We start from the raw sequence: 17,417 nt of genomic DNA on the forward strand, positions 1-17,417 counted from the left end.
CTCACAAAGCCTGCTCCCTTTTAAGGTGGAACGGAAATATCCTAACATCCTCCCCCTTTCCGTGTAACCTGTAGTACCTTTCATTTCCTAGCATGTAGGACACCTGAATGAGTCCTGTCTGAATACACTCTCTTGCACGATGTAGCTTAATCTGCAAGTACTTGGTTCTTTGCTTGCAACTCTCTGAGTTCAGCAAAGCCAAACACGATCTATTGTCTTGATACACTTGTACAGGACATTTCACAGAAACTCTGATGTCCTTAAACAGTTGCATCAACCATTCACAATCCATGAGTGAAAATGACAGAGCATTGAATTCTGCTTCACAGGAACTTAGGCTCACTGTCGTCTGCTTCCTGCACAACCAGTCAAACAGGCAGTGGTTGTACATGTAGCATACTCCAGAAGTGCTTGTACCATCCATGGTGTCACTTCCAAAACTTGCATCTGCAAAGATTTCAAGACCCCCAGTCTTCTGACTGGTGAACCTCAGCCTGTAGTGCATAGTCCCTTTCAAATAGCGGGCTATGCGCTTCAGAGCTTTCCAATCCTGAACAGTAGGATTGTTGGCATGTCTGCTAAGCAAGTTACAGCTTACAGCTATGTCAGGTCTTGAGCATCTAGCAATGAAATTCAACTTGCCTAGGATGCATCTGTACAGCGTAGTGTCAGAAAACGCTTCAGCAGTACTATCTACCTGGTAACCTGCCACCATCGGTGTGTCTGCTGGGTTTGCATCAACCAAATTCAACCTGGTTAATACATCAGCAATTTTCTGTGTTTGGTGTACCAGAAAATTACCTGCTTGGTCCTTCTCCACCTGCAGAGAAAGATAGTTGGATACCTCACCAAGATTCTTCATGTCAAAGTGCTCCTTCAGCTGAGCTAGGGTGCTTTGGTAGAAAGCCTGATTCTTCCAAAACATCAGAAGATCATCAACAAAACATAAACAATACAGTTTGTTTTGCCCCTCCTCCTTGACAAACACACAGCTTTGCCCTGGTGAAAACCTAGAGAAAGCAACGTCTCAGTGAGTTTTGTGTTCCAACACCTGGCACTTTGCTTGAGACCATATAAGGATTTCCACAGTTTACAGACCATTCCCTTCTGTATCTGCATTCCATCAGGTGGAAGCATAAAAAGCTCCTCCCCCAAAATCCCATACAAAAAAGCTGTATTAATGTCATGATGGGAAACATGCAGTTTCTCCTCTGCAGCTATCTTGAGCATCAGCCGAATGCTCTCATATTTGACGGTGGGTGAGTAGGTCTCGTGGTAATCCTGTCCTGGTACCTGTGAAAAACCTCTGGCAACCAATCTGGCTTTCTGTCTGACTACCTTGCCATTCTGGTCTGTCTTGGCCTTGAAGACCCATTTGCTGCCAACCAGTCTCATCCCTGGGACTACCGGTACCAGTTCCCAAGTTTGATTCCTATTCAAGGGATCAACTTCAGCCTTCATGGCATTAAGCCAAGGCTCAGCATCTTTAGAGGTTAACTCCTGAACCTCTTTGAAGCTTGAAGGTTCCCACACCTTCTCTGAGCTACTAAGAACAGCAGTTGCTGTCTTAGCAAACTCATCAGCAAATCTCTTTGGAGGTCTGCCCTTCGTGGCTCTCTCAGATCTGCGTACTAGACGCAGGTCTTCTGGACTCATCTCCTCTTTCTTAGGAGAAAAGTGACCAATGGTGAACAGTGGTTCTTCCAGGTCATTGTCAGACGCATCAGATGGTCTGACTGAGGCCTTTGCGCTCTTGTAGTCTACTGTGTCATCACTGTCACTGACACCAGCAGCAGTGCCGCCCACTGAACTGGAATCCGAACTCTGATCATCATCATCATCATCACCCTCAGCTTCCTCAGCTTTAGCTGCTTCCTTGACATCACCGTCATCCTCCTCTGGGTAACTCTGGAAAATTCCCACATTTTCCCCCCACTTAGGATTGTACTCAACACTCCTTGTGAACTTTATGGACTTAGAGTCAGTCATCCATACCCTGTATGCACCTTTTTCGTACCCCATGAACAAACCAAACCATGTGCCCCATGCTTCCCAAGCTTGTTGCTTTGTGGGGTGTGTACCCACATGTCAGAACCAAAGATTCTCATGTGCTTGATGTTGGGTTTCTTACCAAACATATTCTCATAGGGAGTACAACCAATAGGGGATGACAATCTGCGATTATAAGTGTAAACAAAATTCGACAGAGCCTCCCCCCAATACTTATCAGGGAGATTGGCATCATGCAACAATGTTTTCATTCCTTGCAGCAACGTTTGATTTGCTCGCTTCGCAAGTCCATTCATCCATGGCGATCTAGGCGTTGACAAGTCATGCTGGATTCCCTTCTCAGTCAGGAAAGCTTCAAACTGCTGAGAAGTGAACTCCCCGCCCCGATCAGTAAAGAGACAGCCAATACGTTTACCGTGAACATTCTCCAACTAAGCACAGAATGCCTTGAACTTCGGAAACGCTTGCGATTTCTGCTCGAGCATAAACACATGAATGTACCTGGAAAAAGAATCAATCAGAACCATGAAGTACCTTGCTCCACCCAAAGAGGGCGCAAGTGGACCAACTAGGTCTGCGTGCACTAGCTGGTAGGGTTTGGAAGCCTGCCTGCTAGACTCCTTGCCTTTTGGAGCAACTTTCACCTTGTTCTCTGCACAAGATACACATTTCATGTGAAACTTACAGGGTTTGATGGTCAAACCCTCAACCATCTCTGGCATCTTGGCCAGTGCCTTCCAAGAGAGGTGACAAAACCTTCTGTGTGCATCGTGAATGCATCCTGCATGAAGAACTTTGTTAGTTTGTGCAACACAGCAAGAATCAACATTAGACACAACAGCACCATTGTCATCATAAGTAATACAGAACAAACCATCCATAAACTTTGCATGCAAAATGTCCTCTTTGCCTTTTCTGATGACACAGACGCTCCTCTTGAAGGAAATCTCAAAACCATGCCCAGTAAGCTGTGGGACACTGAGCAAGTTGTCTGCAGCGCCTGGAACATAAAGTACATCTTTGATGGTAGTGTGCAGACTTGCCAGTTTCACAGTCCCTTCTCCTGCGATTTGCAACGTCTTTCCGTCAGCCAGGTGGATCTCACCTTCTTGAGGTTTGAAGGAGATAAAGAGATGGCGGTCCTTCGCGACATGGCGGGTACTCCCTGAATCAACAACAAACCTGGCTTTGGCTTTTGGAGCAGCTTTTCCAGCAATCAAGACCTTGTTTTCCACCGGCGTGGGCTTTTGCAGCTTGCCCCCCCTGCTCCTGGCCATCAGACTTGCCTTTAGCCTTTGGTGAAGCTGTGCCAGCAAACAAAGCCTTGTTTTCCACTGGCGTGGGCTCTTCACCCTCCCTCTGCTTCTGGCCATCTGCAGGCATCAGTCTCTGTTTACTTCTAGCCTTCCGGCCTTTGCAAAGGCGATGACCTTGGTTCCCATAAGAAACAGAGCTCTCAGCTGCCGACTCCTTGGCTCCCCCTGGAGGCTGGAATGCTGCCTGGGATGATGTGACAGTCAGCTCCCCCTGCAGCTTGCAACCGGTACCCTCGGCATCCCTGCATTCACTCGCATTCTGGGAAACAGCCCGGACCTCCGATGCAGACAAACTCTGGGCTGGGATGACTGGCTGGTGGGCTATTTTCAAAGCATTCCACATCTTACGTGCAGTGACGTTGCCAGCTAACATTGCAATTTCCTCCAGAGAGACGGACAAGACTATTACGTCTATCGCCCTCGAATTCTGGGCTTTCCATCTATCTGTCAGAGGAACTGGAGGGGCTTCAGACACAGTATGCCACACTCCAAACTGACGCAGCAAACTCTCACACCATTTTGCCCAGGTTTTATAATTGTGCCGATTTAGCTTTGGGCACTCATCAGCTTCAGAAGCTTGGAAAAACTCCATTCCAGATTTTGTTTGAGCCGTGAGTCTATTTCACTTCAGAGACTTCTAATCTCAGCAGCCATAAATCTTGAGGCCTGCTGGGCTCGACGCCCAGACCAATTAGGCCTGCCGGACATCAAAAGCTCTTTCCGCGGCAAACAGAAAAGCCTTACTTTCGCTTTTCCTCCACATACCTTTCAGCAGTCTGTCGCAGTCTTACTCTCCTGTAAGTGCTGTGAATCTGGGCCCGAAACCTGTTGTTGGGATACTGCCAGGGAGACAAAGTCCATCATGGCCCCAAGCTGTCTGCCGGACGATCCATTGATCTCCCGTAGGCACGCAGCATCAGCAATTAGCGACATGAGTCTCTAGAAAATAGCCCAACATCTAGAGCTCATGCACACTTTATCAGCAGATAATGCACAGCCAGAAGTTGCACTCAGGAGAGCATTATTTACAAGTTTTATTCTGCGTTGATCAGAATAAAAAAAGACATGACTGCCTGCGTCAGTGTCTCCAGCAGAGAGAGAAAACGAAAGCAATAGGAAACATAAACATCCTGTGAACAGGACATGCGCAGACTCTCTGACTCACAAAGCCTGCTCCCTTTTAAGGTGGAACGGAAATATCCTAACATTGGATACAGCAAGGTTGAATTTCACAGGAGACCTGGTGGAGCTCCCTTGCACCTCTCAGTCTGTGTCTGGGACTTTGGGCTGTTGACCCAAATCTGTTAGAAAGCTGGCTAGTGACCGTCTCCTCTACCTTCCCTCAAAAGGGAACATTGGCAATGGCCCATAGCTGTTCCAATCCAGAGGGTCCAGAGTTGCTTTCATTAGGAGTGGTCACACCACTGCTTCTTTCAATGCAGCAGGGACCACCCCCTCATGGAGCAAAGCATTAACCACAATCTGGACCCAACCAGTCAGCCCTCTCTGATAGATTTGATAAGACAGGAGGGATTGGAGTTGAGGGGCCATGGGGCTGGATGCATTGCTCCCAGTACCTTCTCCATGTCAGCTAATTGCATAAGGTGAAACTGATCCCACTAAACATCCTCTATAGAGCCACTGGGTTCTTCAACTGGAGATGCAACATTTGGAGAAACAAATGCACTCTGAAGTTGAGCAACTTTATCCTTTAAGTGCGTAGCCAGTGGGTCCTAGTGGGTCTTTGAGGACAATGCTAGATTTTCTTCAGTGGGGGTGGTTCCCCCACCCAAGCTGCTCCCAAGGATCCCCCTAATATCAGTGTTTTAAACTCTGCAGAGTCCTACAACCTGGCTTCTACTACAACCTCACTTGTCCTTTCTCTCTTTTTATTCCTCTCACATTCTGGCCATTGCTCAAAGATGACATTCACCGCAAGTTAGATGAGGAATGGATTGTTTGGCATGGAGCCCTATATACATTTGACTTCATTGCCACCCCAAGGACTTGGAAACAGTGCATACAACTCTGCAACAGCATGAAATACAATACAAAATTGTTATGTGTTGAAAGTGATGAGGAGCAGGTGAGCAGATCATGCAATAAATTCTTAAGGGACAATGGAGGAGTGTGACTTTGGGGGTAGATTTCAGCCTCTGCTGTGGTTGTAGAGACTGGTAAGGGACAGACATGTTTTGCTGCACCTCTGGCATTATATATACATATCATATATAAGAGGTAGTATTGACCCATCACAGCAGGATGCTGCTCCATCCTGATCCTCTGGGTAACTTGCCATCATGTGTAAGTGGGAACATTATGGCTTCTTGCTCCTCTGCTCCATGAGCAAGAGTCAGAAACCTCTTTTCAAGTACTCAAGTTCACAATACAATTGTATGGAGAGACCAGGAATAATGAGACCTGGGAAACCATTTGAATCCCCACTCTGCCATGAAGCTTACTGATCAGAACTGCCTTTCATTTTTTTAAAAAAGATATTTATTGCAATTTTTTTAAACAACGAACAAGCCACCAAACATATAAAATACCATCACCATACACACAGAAATAGTCAAATCAAGATTAAGAAGTAAACAAAAAATGAAAGAAAAATACATATAAAATACAATTGTTCAACAGTCGTATTTTCATAATCTTTGGACTTCCTCACATCACCCTTCCCTGCGTTCTCAATCACATAGTTATAGACAGCAATTTATTACCTTATTTCAGTTCTTGTCTTATAAATCTCAGATATTATGTCCCAGGTTTTAAATAACTTTATCATAAACTAAACTGCTTGATTTGAACATAGTATTGTTTCAATACTTTGAACCTCACTTATTCTCATATATCTTACAACCAAGTTACTGCTGCCCTGTTACTTTCAATCGTGCATTCTCCTAACATTTGTACAGTTTATAGTGTTTTTGTAAATATTCTTTAAATTTTTTCCAGTCCTCTTCCACCGTCTCTTCTCCCAGGTCCTGAATTCTGCCAGTCATTTCAGCCAGTTCCATGTAGTCTATCAGTTGCGTCTGCCATTCTTCCAGTGTGGGTAAATCTTGGGTCTTCCAGTGCTTTGCAATGAGTATTCTTGCTGCTGTTGTTGCATACATAGAAAAGGTTCTATCTTTCTTTAACACCCCTTGGCTGACAATGCCCAGAAGGAAGGCCTCTGGTTTCTTAAGGAAGGTATACTTAAATACCTTTTTTAACTCATTATAGATCATTTCCCAGAAAGCCTTAACCCTTGGGCACGTCCACCAGAGGTAGAAGAATGTTCCTTCAGTTCCTTTACATTTCCAACATTTATTATCAGGCAGATGATATATTTTTGCCAGCTTGACTGGGGTCATGTACCACCTGTATATCATTTTCATAATGTTTTCTTTCAAGGCATTACATGCCGTGAACCTCACTCCGGTGGTCCATAACTTTTCCCAGTCAGCAAACATAATATTGTGCCCAATGTCCTGTGCCCATTTTATCATAGCTGATTTAACAGTTTCATCCTGCGTATTCCATTTCAACAGCAAGTTATACATTTTTGAAAGTACCTTGGTCTTAGGTTCTAACAGTTCTGTTTCTAATTTCGATTTTTCCACCTGGAAACCTGTTTTTTTATCTACCTTAAAAACCTCTCTAATCTGAGCATAGTGTAACAATCTTGCACTTTGTCCTTTAGTTTCTCAAAACTCTGCAATCTCCAAGTATCTCCTTTTTCTAATATTTCCCAATATTTCGGCCAATTGGCCTCCATATTGAATCTTTTCTGGGCCTTGGCTTCCATTGGTGACAGCCACCTTGGGGTCTTGTTTTCTAATAAGTCTTTGTATTTTGTCCAGACATTAAACACAGCCTTCCTGACAATATGGTTCTTAAAAGCCTTATGGATTTTTACCTTGTCATACCACAAATATGCATGCCACCCAAAAACATTGTTAAACCCTTCCAGATCCAGGACATCAGTGTTCTCCAGAAGAAGCCAATCTTTCAGCCAGCAGAGAGCTGCAGATTCATAATACAACCTCAAATCTGGCAGGGCAAACCCCCCTCTCTCCTTGGCATCAGTTAATATTTTGAATTTTATTCGGGGCTTTTTGCCCTGCCAGACAAATTTAGAAATATCTCTCTGCCACTTTGTAAAACATTCCACTCTGTCCACAATCTGTAGGGTCTGAAACAGAAACAGCATTTTTGGCAATACATTCATCTTTATCGCAGCAATTCGGCCCAACAAGGAAAGTTTTAGTCTTGACCAGCTTTCTAAGTCCTTTTTAATTTCTGTCCAACACTTTTCATAGTTGTCCTTAAATAAATTCAAATTTTTAGCAGTCATATTGACCCCTAGGTATTTCACCTTTTTAACCACTTTTAGATCTGTCTCTTCCTGAAACCTTTCTGATTCCACCGTTGTCAAATTTTTTTCCAAAACCTTAGTCTTTTGCTTGTTTAGTTTGAAACCCGCTACCCGACCAAATTCATGAATCAATTCTAAAACCCTTTTCATACTAGATTCTGGCTCCTGCAATGTCAAAACCAAGTCATCTGCAAAAGCTTTAAGTTTATACTGTTTGGCTCCGACCTGAATCCCTTCAACCAACCGGTCCCCTCTAATCATATTCAGGAGCACCTCCAGGACCGAAATAAATAACAAAGGGGAAATAGGACAACCTTGTCGTGTTCCTTTTTCAATCTTGAACTCTTCTGTCACCACATTGTTAACTATTAATTTAGCCTTTTGTTCTGAATAGATTGCCTCTATGCCATTTTCAAACCCCCGTCCCACTCCCATCCCTTCAAGATTTTTCTTCATGAACTTCCAAGAAATATTGTCAAAGGCCTTCTCCGCATCTATAAAAATCAACACTGCTTTAGTATTAATGTTCGTTTGTAAGAGTTCCAAGATGTCAATAATGTTTCTAGTGTTGTCAAACAAATGTCTGCCTGGGAGAAAGCCTGCCTGGTCTTTATGAATTACTTCATTTAACACTTTTTTAAGTCTACTTGCCAGAATGTCAGCAAAGATTTTGTAATCCACATTCAGGAGGGAGATGGGACGGTAGTTCTTAAAGTTGTCTTTTCAGTTTCCAATTTAGGTATCAATGTGATGAAAGCTTCTTTCCACGATTCCGGTGCCTTCTTCCCCTCCATAATCTCCATTAATGGTTGTGTCAGATAGTCTTTCAATGTCTTGTAATACTTGGAGGTAAGCCCATCTGGCCCTGGAGACTTGCCCAGTTGCATATTCTGAATGGCACCTTCAATCTCTTGTTGTGTTATTTTATAATTCAGGATGATCAGGACTGCCTTTCATCCCACCTTACACCACGGGACTGTCGTGAGGACAAATGGGGAGACGAGAAGGTCATGCAGCACCTTGAGCTCTTTTGGAAGAAAAGGTGGCATATTAGTATTAGTATTTATTTATTTATTCCATTTATCAAAATACTCCTTTATCAAAAGAGTCCAGGGTGGTGTACAACATTAAAAACACATTATAGAATATCGGAGATAGAAACACAATGAAATAATAATAAAGTATACTAACAGACAGCCTGATAATAAAATAATGATCATAATAACAGTCCTCTCCCCCACACTTCTACAGGCCATAGATTAATTAAGAGGAATGGCTTTGCCCTTTGCCTAAAGGCATGTAATGATGGCACAAGGGAAGCCTCTCTGGGAAGAACATTCCATAATTGGGGAGCCACCACAGAAAAGGCCCCTTCTCTTTTTGCAATCCTCCTAACCTCTCAGGGGTGGGGGGCATTGAGAAAGGCCTCAGATGCTTTCTGGCAGCTATTGAATGAGCCATGCAATAGAAAGTATTTGTTAGATAAAGTTAAATTAAGTTAACGAAAAACAACTTCACACAACTGTGTAAATAATAGTTTAATTGTAAATTAGTACATTGGCTAGGGTCGGAAGTTTCTTTTCTTTGCTGACTCAAACAGTGGATATCATTATGTCTTTGCCTTTATTCACACTTTCATTCTTCTTCTTTCTCTTTGTTTTTTCTTTCTTCTGTTCTTTTCCATTCTTTTCTTTTTCCATTTATATTCTTTATCATCTTTATAACATAGTGAATGTTATTTTGTTGGTATTGCATGTATTTTAAGAATCTGTTTGTCTAAGAAAATCTTCAATAATAATAAAAGAGAGAGAGAGGCCCAGGGTATGGTGGGTTCCTAAGGGGAACTTGTTCTGGTCATCAATCTGGCCATTGCATTTTTCACCAGCTGAAGTTTTCTGCTGCTCAGTGAGACCAAGACATACCTAGGCATTTTTGCTCCTTCGTTTCCGCCTTATCATTCTTATTGGCCTTCCCCATTCTTTTCAGACCTCCTGAAAAGGACTGAAAAGATATAAACATACTCACCCCTCTATTTTTTCTTGCTTTTCTTGAGGGAAGAAAATGACACCCCAAAGGGATATATGTTTTCCCCAAAGGAATCTCGTAAACATTTGCATCCACAAAAGCACCCTTTACCCCTCTTAACCTGTATTCACCTGAACACCAACTGGCAGATTTTAAAATTTTATGAGCACAGGGTCTGCCAATGTAGCAGCCATTGTGTCAGTTTCAGCTACAAAAAAAAAAATTGTAAAAAACAATGACAATTTTTTTCAATTGACTTGCCTAAGATCCAGGGCATAGCGCCGCATTTCAGAAATTCCCCATGGGATCTCTATTCTACCTTTGAAATCCTGGTAATGTCTGGGAAAATTCAAACTTATGGCAGCCCTATCATACAAGAGCAAGCCTCACAGCAACACAGAGAAGAAAAAGACACATCATTGTGCTTGCAGTCTCCGTCCTTGATGGAAGGTTTTCTCCATAAACACACACTGACTTTGCAGAGTTTCCAGTGATGTAGTGAGCTCCCTACGTTTGAGTCAAGGTGGCTGCATTCAGGTATTTGAATGGCTGTGTATACTGTAAAGGTAAAGGTAAAGGTACCCCTGCCCGAACGGGCCAGTCTTGACAGACTCTGGGGTTTGTGCGCCCATCTCACATCTATTGGCCGGGGGCCAGCGTTGTCCGAAGACACTTCCAGGTCACGTGGCCAGCGTGACAACGCTGCTCTGGCGAGCCAGAGCCGCACACGGAACGCCGTTTACCTTCCCGCTGGTAAGCGGTACCTATTTATCTACTTGCCCCCAGGGGTGCTTTCGAACTGCTAGGTGGGCAGGCGCTGGGACCGAGCAGCGGGAGCGCACCCCGCCGCGGGGATTCGAACCGCCGACCTTTCGATCGGCAAGCCCTAGGCGCTGAGGCTTTAACCCACAGCGCCACCCGCGTACAGTGTATACTGTAGTTTATGATAAATCCTGCCACAGTGAGCTACTGCTACACACAGAACAATATATAGTCTACTTTGTCTTCCTGGGGAAGGGGCATTATGTGGAAAGTTTTAAGAGGAAAACTAGAATTTCTTCTTTTCTGTGTTGTAGGCCTTTGCTGTATCCAGAGTGAAGAACAAACCAACCGACTATTTTATTGGAGTTTCGATGGTAGGCTCAGAATGGCATTGCTATGATAGATCGTTTAGAATCAAGAAACTGTAAGTCTAGATTCCTCATCACCTGGGAACTTCCATAGCCAAGTAGTATTTGAAGAAAACCAAGATATATATGTGCTTATATTGCTATTTATTATGATGATTTAATTTATATTCCAATTAGTTTCCAGAGAGCTTCAAAGTGGTTTACAAAACATTTTTAAAAATGCACATGGTTAAAATTGAAAAGTACAAAATGCACGGGCAGGAAAGGTGTGATTAAATGAGCCTCTCAAACCACCTTTGTTGCCCAGCTGCAACACAACAACCCTGGAGCGCAACCAGTGGGATTTATTCTCTGGCCGTTGCTGCCACCACTCTTCCACTTCCTCCAGCAGTCCAGAGGGAAGGGACCTGGGGTGCACCAAAGCAATTGCTTTTCAAGCTTCTCTGATGCTTTAATCAGAGTGCAAAGGCAGCCCACACTCTGTGTGTTGGGAATCCTGGAAGCCAAGACCCAAGTGTGGGGTGAGTACTCTTTGATGAGAGAACCCCAGCAGAGATTTAAGGTAGCAAAAGATGCAGCAAATAAAAGTGTGGAAATGTCGGCTGTAAACCCTTAAAAATGTCCTCTTTCCAGTGTACTCCAAAGTATCCCACTTTCAATGGTTCTTCCCAAATTCCCTAGCACACATTTAGTAAGTCATAAAATGACTTTCTGCTTTCAAATCAGATGCTCTGCTACTGAGCTGTGGCACTTGCCAATGGTAGACACCCCTCCCACAACCCCTGTTCCCTCTCTGTCTTCTCCTGCTTTGTTCTCTGAATGGACAAAAGACAAAGACTGGAAAATGCTACTATCAAATTGCTTGGTGGACCTGATTAAGATTAGGATTGCCCTCTCTGTAAGCTGTGTGTGCTGTGGGCCCAGGGGTAACCCGAGCAACACGGTTCAGGTCCGGTCCCGAATCCAAGGGTTCCACGAGGAGTCAGTCCGACAGAGGCAAGGAAGGACACAAGGCAGGAAACCAGGCTAGGTCAGGCACAGGGTCTCAGGCAGGTTCTAGCATACAGCAAAGTTGCTCCCACAACCTGGGGCGGGGTCTGACAGCCTTTTATCTTTGTCAGGGTAACAGCCGGCCCTGATCCCCCGGTGACTCACCTCCCTGTCTCGCCCGAAGGCCTCTCCTTCTCTCAGACCTCAGTCTCTGCATCTCGGGAGACACTGGTGCATTACTAGACCCAGAGGCCGCCTCAGTCTCCCCTGACCCAACCAGTAGTGGAGCAGCTGTGAGTGATGGCCCAGCTGAAGGCAACAACGTCATCCCCGCATCTGGAGCCAGAGCAGGCTCAGGCCCTGACTTGACCCAGCTGGTGCTTGTTGCAGGGGAACCTGTGCAGACTGGGACTCTTCAGATTCAGGCCCCAGACTAGGTTCAGATGCCACCTGAGGTAAAGGATCTAGTGCGGATTGAGACTCCTCTAATTCCAAGTCTGAGCCCGAGTCCCAGGCCATCACACCATGCAACTTTGTCACAGGTAATGCACTGCCTTGGAAAGGAGGTTTAGCTTGTATTTTTCCACTGGCCTGCAATCTTCCCTTCAACAATCCAAATAATCAAAATCCTACCATTTATTTATTTATAGGGTTTGCCTGCAAGAATATTTCCCCCTTTATTTTCCTAAGGAAAGCACAGTAAGTGCTTGTTGGATATACGTGTTTCTGGAGGCTAGCACATGATCTGCATTCCAATCAGACACTAATAATAATAATAATAATAATAATAATAATAATAATAATAATACCCCACGCATTGGCTAGTTTTCCCCAACCACTCTGGGCAGCTCACAGCATATATCAAAACATAAAAAAGCAATCATTACAAACTTTTTGATACAGGGAATAAAATGAGACTCATCTGGTGTTGGTGGTAGTGCAGAAAGTGTGTAAGCTCTGACTACAGGGTAGGGCAGAGAGGCAGCGGAGTGCTCTAGACCAAAAGAGAATTCTTCTCTGAATAACTTGCTGGGTTACTGCAAAAATAATGAGTAAGTGTGTGGAGGATAGGCAAGCATTTCATTCTAGTAGGTACAGAATAAAGTAAGTATTCAGACTGAGTAGTTTCTCCTCTCCTTTTCAGCTACTGGGATTATAATCTTCCAGCAAATAAAGGTCCTGCAAAACCAGATACAACCAACTGTGTCATCATCAAAAGGGGCTGTGAGCGTATTTATAGTTGTTGGCGTGATGTTTATTGCCACGACCTAAAACGGTGCATCTGCAAAAGGAATCCTATTCAAAAGTGGATGAAATAACTGATTATCTGCAATCTATGCCACTTTGTCAATCCTGCTATTCCGAGGCTGGAAAAGAGCCATTGTTTTACACCTGCAAAGGCTTAGTTGGGCAGTGAAATAAAGTGTGGAAGAATTCAGTCTGTGTACGTTTCAATAGATTAACTGTGTGAATCTACCTAGCAATGTTAGAACAGATAGATCTGGTTTCTAGTTTGTCCTTTTGATTACTGATATCTTGCAAGGTCTGGAAAGGACTCCTGTGATATTAGATCAAGGTTTATCTAAAGGATCACAGCCTTCTCTTTCCTGAAGCTTTTAGGGTAGAAATTGTTTATTCAGTTCTCTCCAGACTAGGCACTGTTTTCCTTTCGTGTAAAGACAGAGGCACAGGAGGTTGCATGCTAGAATAGTGTGGCAGGAAGATTCAAGGAGAATCAAAGAAACATTTCAGCATTTGAGTGTAGTATAGTCAAGTATTGTATCGTATTCACCTCCTCCAGTGTACTCTAGCCGATTTCATGCATATATCTTTTTCCTGGTGACACTACTGCAGTGATATTGCAACAGGTGTCAAGGATCCAGGGGACAGAAGTTGAACTTTTGTCATGTATTTATTTATTTGGCTGGCTCAGCCTGGCTCAGGGGATGACGTGGCCCGAGGATTCCCCTGATCGCGCGGGGGCTGGAAGCCTGCAACACCACCTCCTCCTGATTTCGGAAGTGGCTTTATTCTATAACTTCTCTTGAATGACTCCAAAAAGATTTCTTAATCTGGAAGAATTAGGCCTCCCTGACCTGAAATCAACAAGCCAAATTCCAACTACTAAAAAGGAGTTTTTAACCCTTTAATAGGAGGCGGGTCTGTGTTTGTGGACAAAGGTAGGGAATTACATCAAAATGTAGAACTGGATTGATTCTTTAATGAACAGTTCAACTGTGAGGCATGGTCTGAGTCCGGTCCTGGGTTGAGGGTCTGGAGGCTGTCCACCAAGGGTGAAGCGGGGTCCAAAGCAAGAAGCCGGGCGTGGTCAGGAACTCCAGAAGAGCAGGTCTGGGTGCTGGCAGAAACAGGATTCAAACAATGTTGCTCCCACAACCTGGGGCTGGGCTGACTGGCCTTTATCTCCTCTGAGGCCTAGGGTGGGCCCGGACTACAGGTGACTCGCCTCTCCTGGCCTTAAGGCGAGCACTCCTCCTCAGAGAACTTAGTTCCCTCCGCCTCTCTGCCCTGAGCCTCTGCAGCTCAGGAGAGGCTGGAGGGTTACTGGACCCAGGGGGCGACTCACTTTCCCCTGGCAGGGCTGGGAGAGGAGCACCTGCAGGCAATGGGTCCTCAATCACCTCTGGAGCCAGAGTGGATGCATCTGGTGTCTGCTCCTGAGGATCCGGCACAGGTGCAGGCCCTTCAGATTCAAGCCCCTACCCCGACTCAGCCGGTCCTGGAGGCAGGGACTCCTGTGCAGACTGGGATTCCTCAGGTTCAGCTTCTGAATCCGATTCCCAGGCCATCACACACCCAATGCCATGCAAAACTCTGGGGAAAACATGCAGTTCAAGTCTTGTTTGACTATGAAGTTATAACTCCAATAAGGAATTCTGCGGGTCAACAATACAATTGTCGTCAACAATACATTGAAGGTCTTATCATGGAATGTGGCGGGATGGTCCCCCAAGTTAGTAGATTTGAATTTTAAAAGAATTCTGCATTGTTGTTGTTTAGTCGTTTAGTCGTGTCCGACTCTTTGTTGTTGTTTTTTTTTAAAATAATATTTATTAAAGTTTCAAAAGGTACAAAAGACAAAACAGAAAAACAAAGAAAAACACACAAAAAAAGGTTCCACCTTTAAAATCTCATTTTCAGTAACTTCTTTTCACGACTTCCCCACACCTCCCCTTCTTGTATTCCAAATCCAATTATTTGTTCAACAAGTTTTTATCCCTAATGTCTTGACCTTAATTTGTTAATGTATTTCTTTATAGTAGATTTTAACCCTTAGTTCATTATTATATTTAGTTCAGTTTATAAAACAACTTTTAAATTATATACCTTGATCATATGTAGAAAAAAAAGAAAAAAAACTTCTTCTAAGGTTGACCCTATTTCCCTTCCACGAATTCCCCATTCTTATAATGATAAACAACATAAAATTTTAACACAGCAAGATAAAGATCAAGCCCCCTTTGGACTTCCAAATCCCACCCTTCTCTCCCCGGTTTCAATCCCAAACCATAGTCCATTAGTCCGTCTTTTTAGCCTGGTGACCTTACGTCTGAGGCTCTCAAATCTCTCTCAGTCCCTTTCAGCTGGCTTCTTTGAAAGTCTCTTACGATTGACACCCAAACTCGAAGAGGCACTTTCTCAATAATGTCCATGATCCTTCCAGCCAGGCCTACTTGTTTAGAGGTGGAGCTCAAGCTCTGTTTCTTAAATCCATGTGTCCCAAATACTCCAGCTTCCACCTTGGTCGAGCTTGAAATCATCTTGACAGGTCTCCGGCTCTCGTTTACCTTCTGTAACATTTCGGCTACCCCTCCTTTCTGCTCCTCCTGTTCAACAAGTATCTTTTCCTCCTCTTCAGTCTTTGGTTTCTTTTCCTGTCCAGCTGCCTGTGTTTTGAACGTCAAGTGCTTTTCCAACTCAGAGGATATATTTACTGTTGACTTCGGTTTTGTAGGACTTGTAGACAAAACATGGCCTTGCTCGTACATCTTTTGCAGTTTTCCCATGAGAAAACCTCGTCCAGATCTGCCAGAATTTTCCGACCTATTTCCATTCTTGTAATGTCCGTGAATCCCCTCTAGGGGGATTCTGGTTACTTAATGTTCCTTTCACTTCCAATCCAAAAGTCAAATTTATTTGTATCAATCTTTCTTTACTTTCAATACTTTGTAGCAATATAACCGGCTAAAGCCAAAGCTTTCAGTTTTTTCCGACTTTGACAGCTAATTTGACAGCTGTCAAAGTCTTCTGTAAACCCTCAGCAGGCTCTTTTCACGGGTTACTCCCGGTCTCGAGAAGAGTGGCACTTAATCTAAACAAATAAACTCTTGTCCTCCAGCACAGTAACTTAGACTTTTAAATCCGTGGAATTAATAACTTTTATCCAATCAGGAAGAAAAAACAGCTCTTCTCGCAACCTTAGTTGGCAAATCCTTGCTTTAAACTGTCTACAATGGGGGGGAGACGGACTTCCCCTTTGCACCTCCCCCGCTCGTGCCAAATCCACAAAAGAAATAATTTTAGTCCAACTTCCAAATTACTCACGGGTTGTTGTTCTTGATTTTAAGTCCAAATTTTTAAAAGGAAGAAGTCAGTGCTCTCCGACAAATGGCATGCGGCTTCGCTCGGCAGGGGAAGCAGAAGACTCACAGCACCACGCCGCTCCCCGTCACCTGTTCCGTAGCCTTTAAAAAGGCTCCTTCGCGGGTCGGGAGGGCGCTAACGGTGCCCGCCGAGTCACCATGTCCACGGGCATCCGCGCCCGTGGTTTTTAAGGGTCCCCGCGTCGCCAGCACGGCAAGACCCAGCCCCTGTCGAGCAGATTCCCTCCGGAGCTCGGAGGGAATCCGCCATTAGCCGATCGCGCTAACCCGGAAGTCCGTGTCCGACTCTTTGTGACCCCATGGACCAGAGCACGCCAGGCACTCCTGTCTTCCACTGCCTCCCACAGTTTGGTCAAACTCATGCTGGTAGCTTCGAGAACACCGTCCAACCATCTCGTCCTCTGTCGTCCCCTTCTCCTTGGGCCCTCCATCTTTCCCAACATCAGGGTCTTTTCCAGGGAGTCTTCTCTTCTCATGAGGTGGCCAAAGTACTGCAGCCTCACCTTCACGATCTGTCCTTCCAGTGAGCACTCAGGGCTGATTTCCTTCAGAATGGATAGGTTTGATCTTCTTCCAGTCCATGGGACTCTCTAGAGTCTCCTCCAGCACCAGTGCTTCTCTCTGTCCTCTCGTATGTCACCTAGACATGTTGCACCCCCGTCACTCACACCTCCTGTGCCAGTTTTGCCTCCAATCCTGACCCCCTCTGGTGCTGCTAGAGCTTGCCCTTAGCCCATCCTCTAAGTAGCAGGAGTTGGGCATTCAGTCTTGTTCAGAGCTGCCTCTCTCACCAAGGTCATGGAGATGCCAGACAGATCAGGTCCAGCCCTCCAGAACGAGTTCCTGTTTGCTTGCCTGTTTGCAGTGCTAAATTTGTGCCTACTCTGCTTTCATATAAGGCAGGGGGTTGCTTGTTGGATCAAGATCTTAGCTTGTTAGCCATGTGTCACATCTGCCG

At 44.6% G+C, this 17,417-nt stretch overlaps 1 protein-coding gene across 4 annotated transcripts in view; it reads left to right on the plus strand.

Annotated features, from left to right (window-relative positions):
- Nucleotides 1-13,272, plus strand: part of LOC309540078 (uncharacterized protein) — a 30,058-nt gene extending 16,786 nt beyond the window's left edge. For all 4 annotated transcript variants that reach the window (XM_082236736.1, XM_082236738.1, XM_082236737.1 and 1 more), the window contains 3 exons: nt 5,249-5,412; nt 10,791-10,900; nt 12,979-13,272. In XM_082236736.1, the coding sequence (XP_082092862.1) occupies nt 5,249-5,412; nt 10,791-10,900; nt 12,979-13,153 (449 nt within the window). In that variant the 3' untranslated portion in view covers nt 13,154-13,272. The remainder of the gene's footprint in view (nt 1-5,248; nt 5,413-10,790; nt 10,901-12,978) is intronic.
- Nucleotides 13,273-17,417: the final 4,145 nt, after the last annotated feature.

Source organism: Podarcis vaucheri (genome assembly GCF_965113315.1).
Source record: "Podarcis vaucheri genome assembly, chromosome: 9".
NCBI classification, from domain to species: domain Eukaryota; kingdom Metazoa; phylum Chordata; class Lepidosauria; order Squamata; family Lacertidae; genus Podarcis; species Podarcis vaucheri.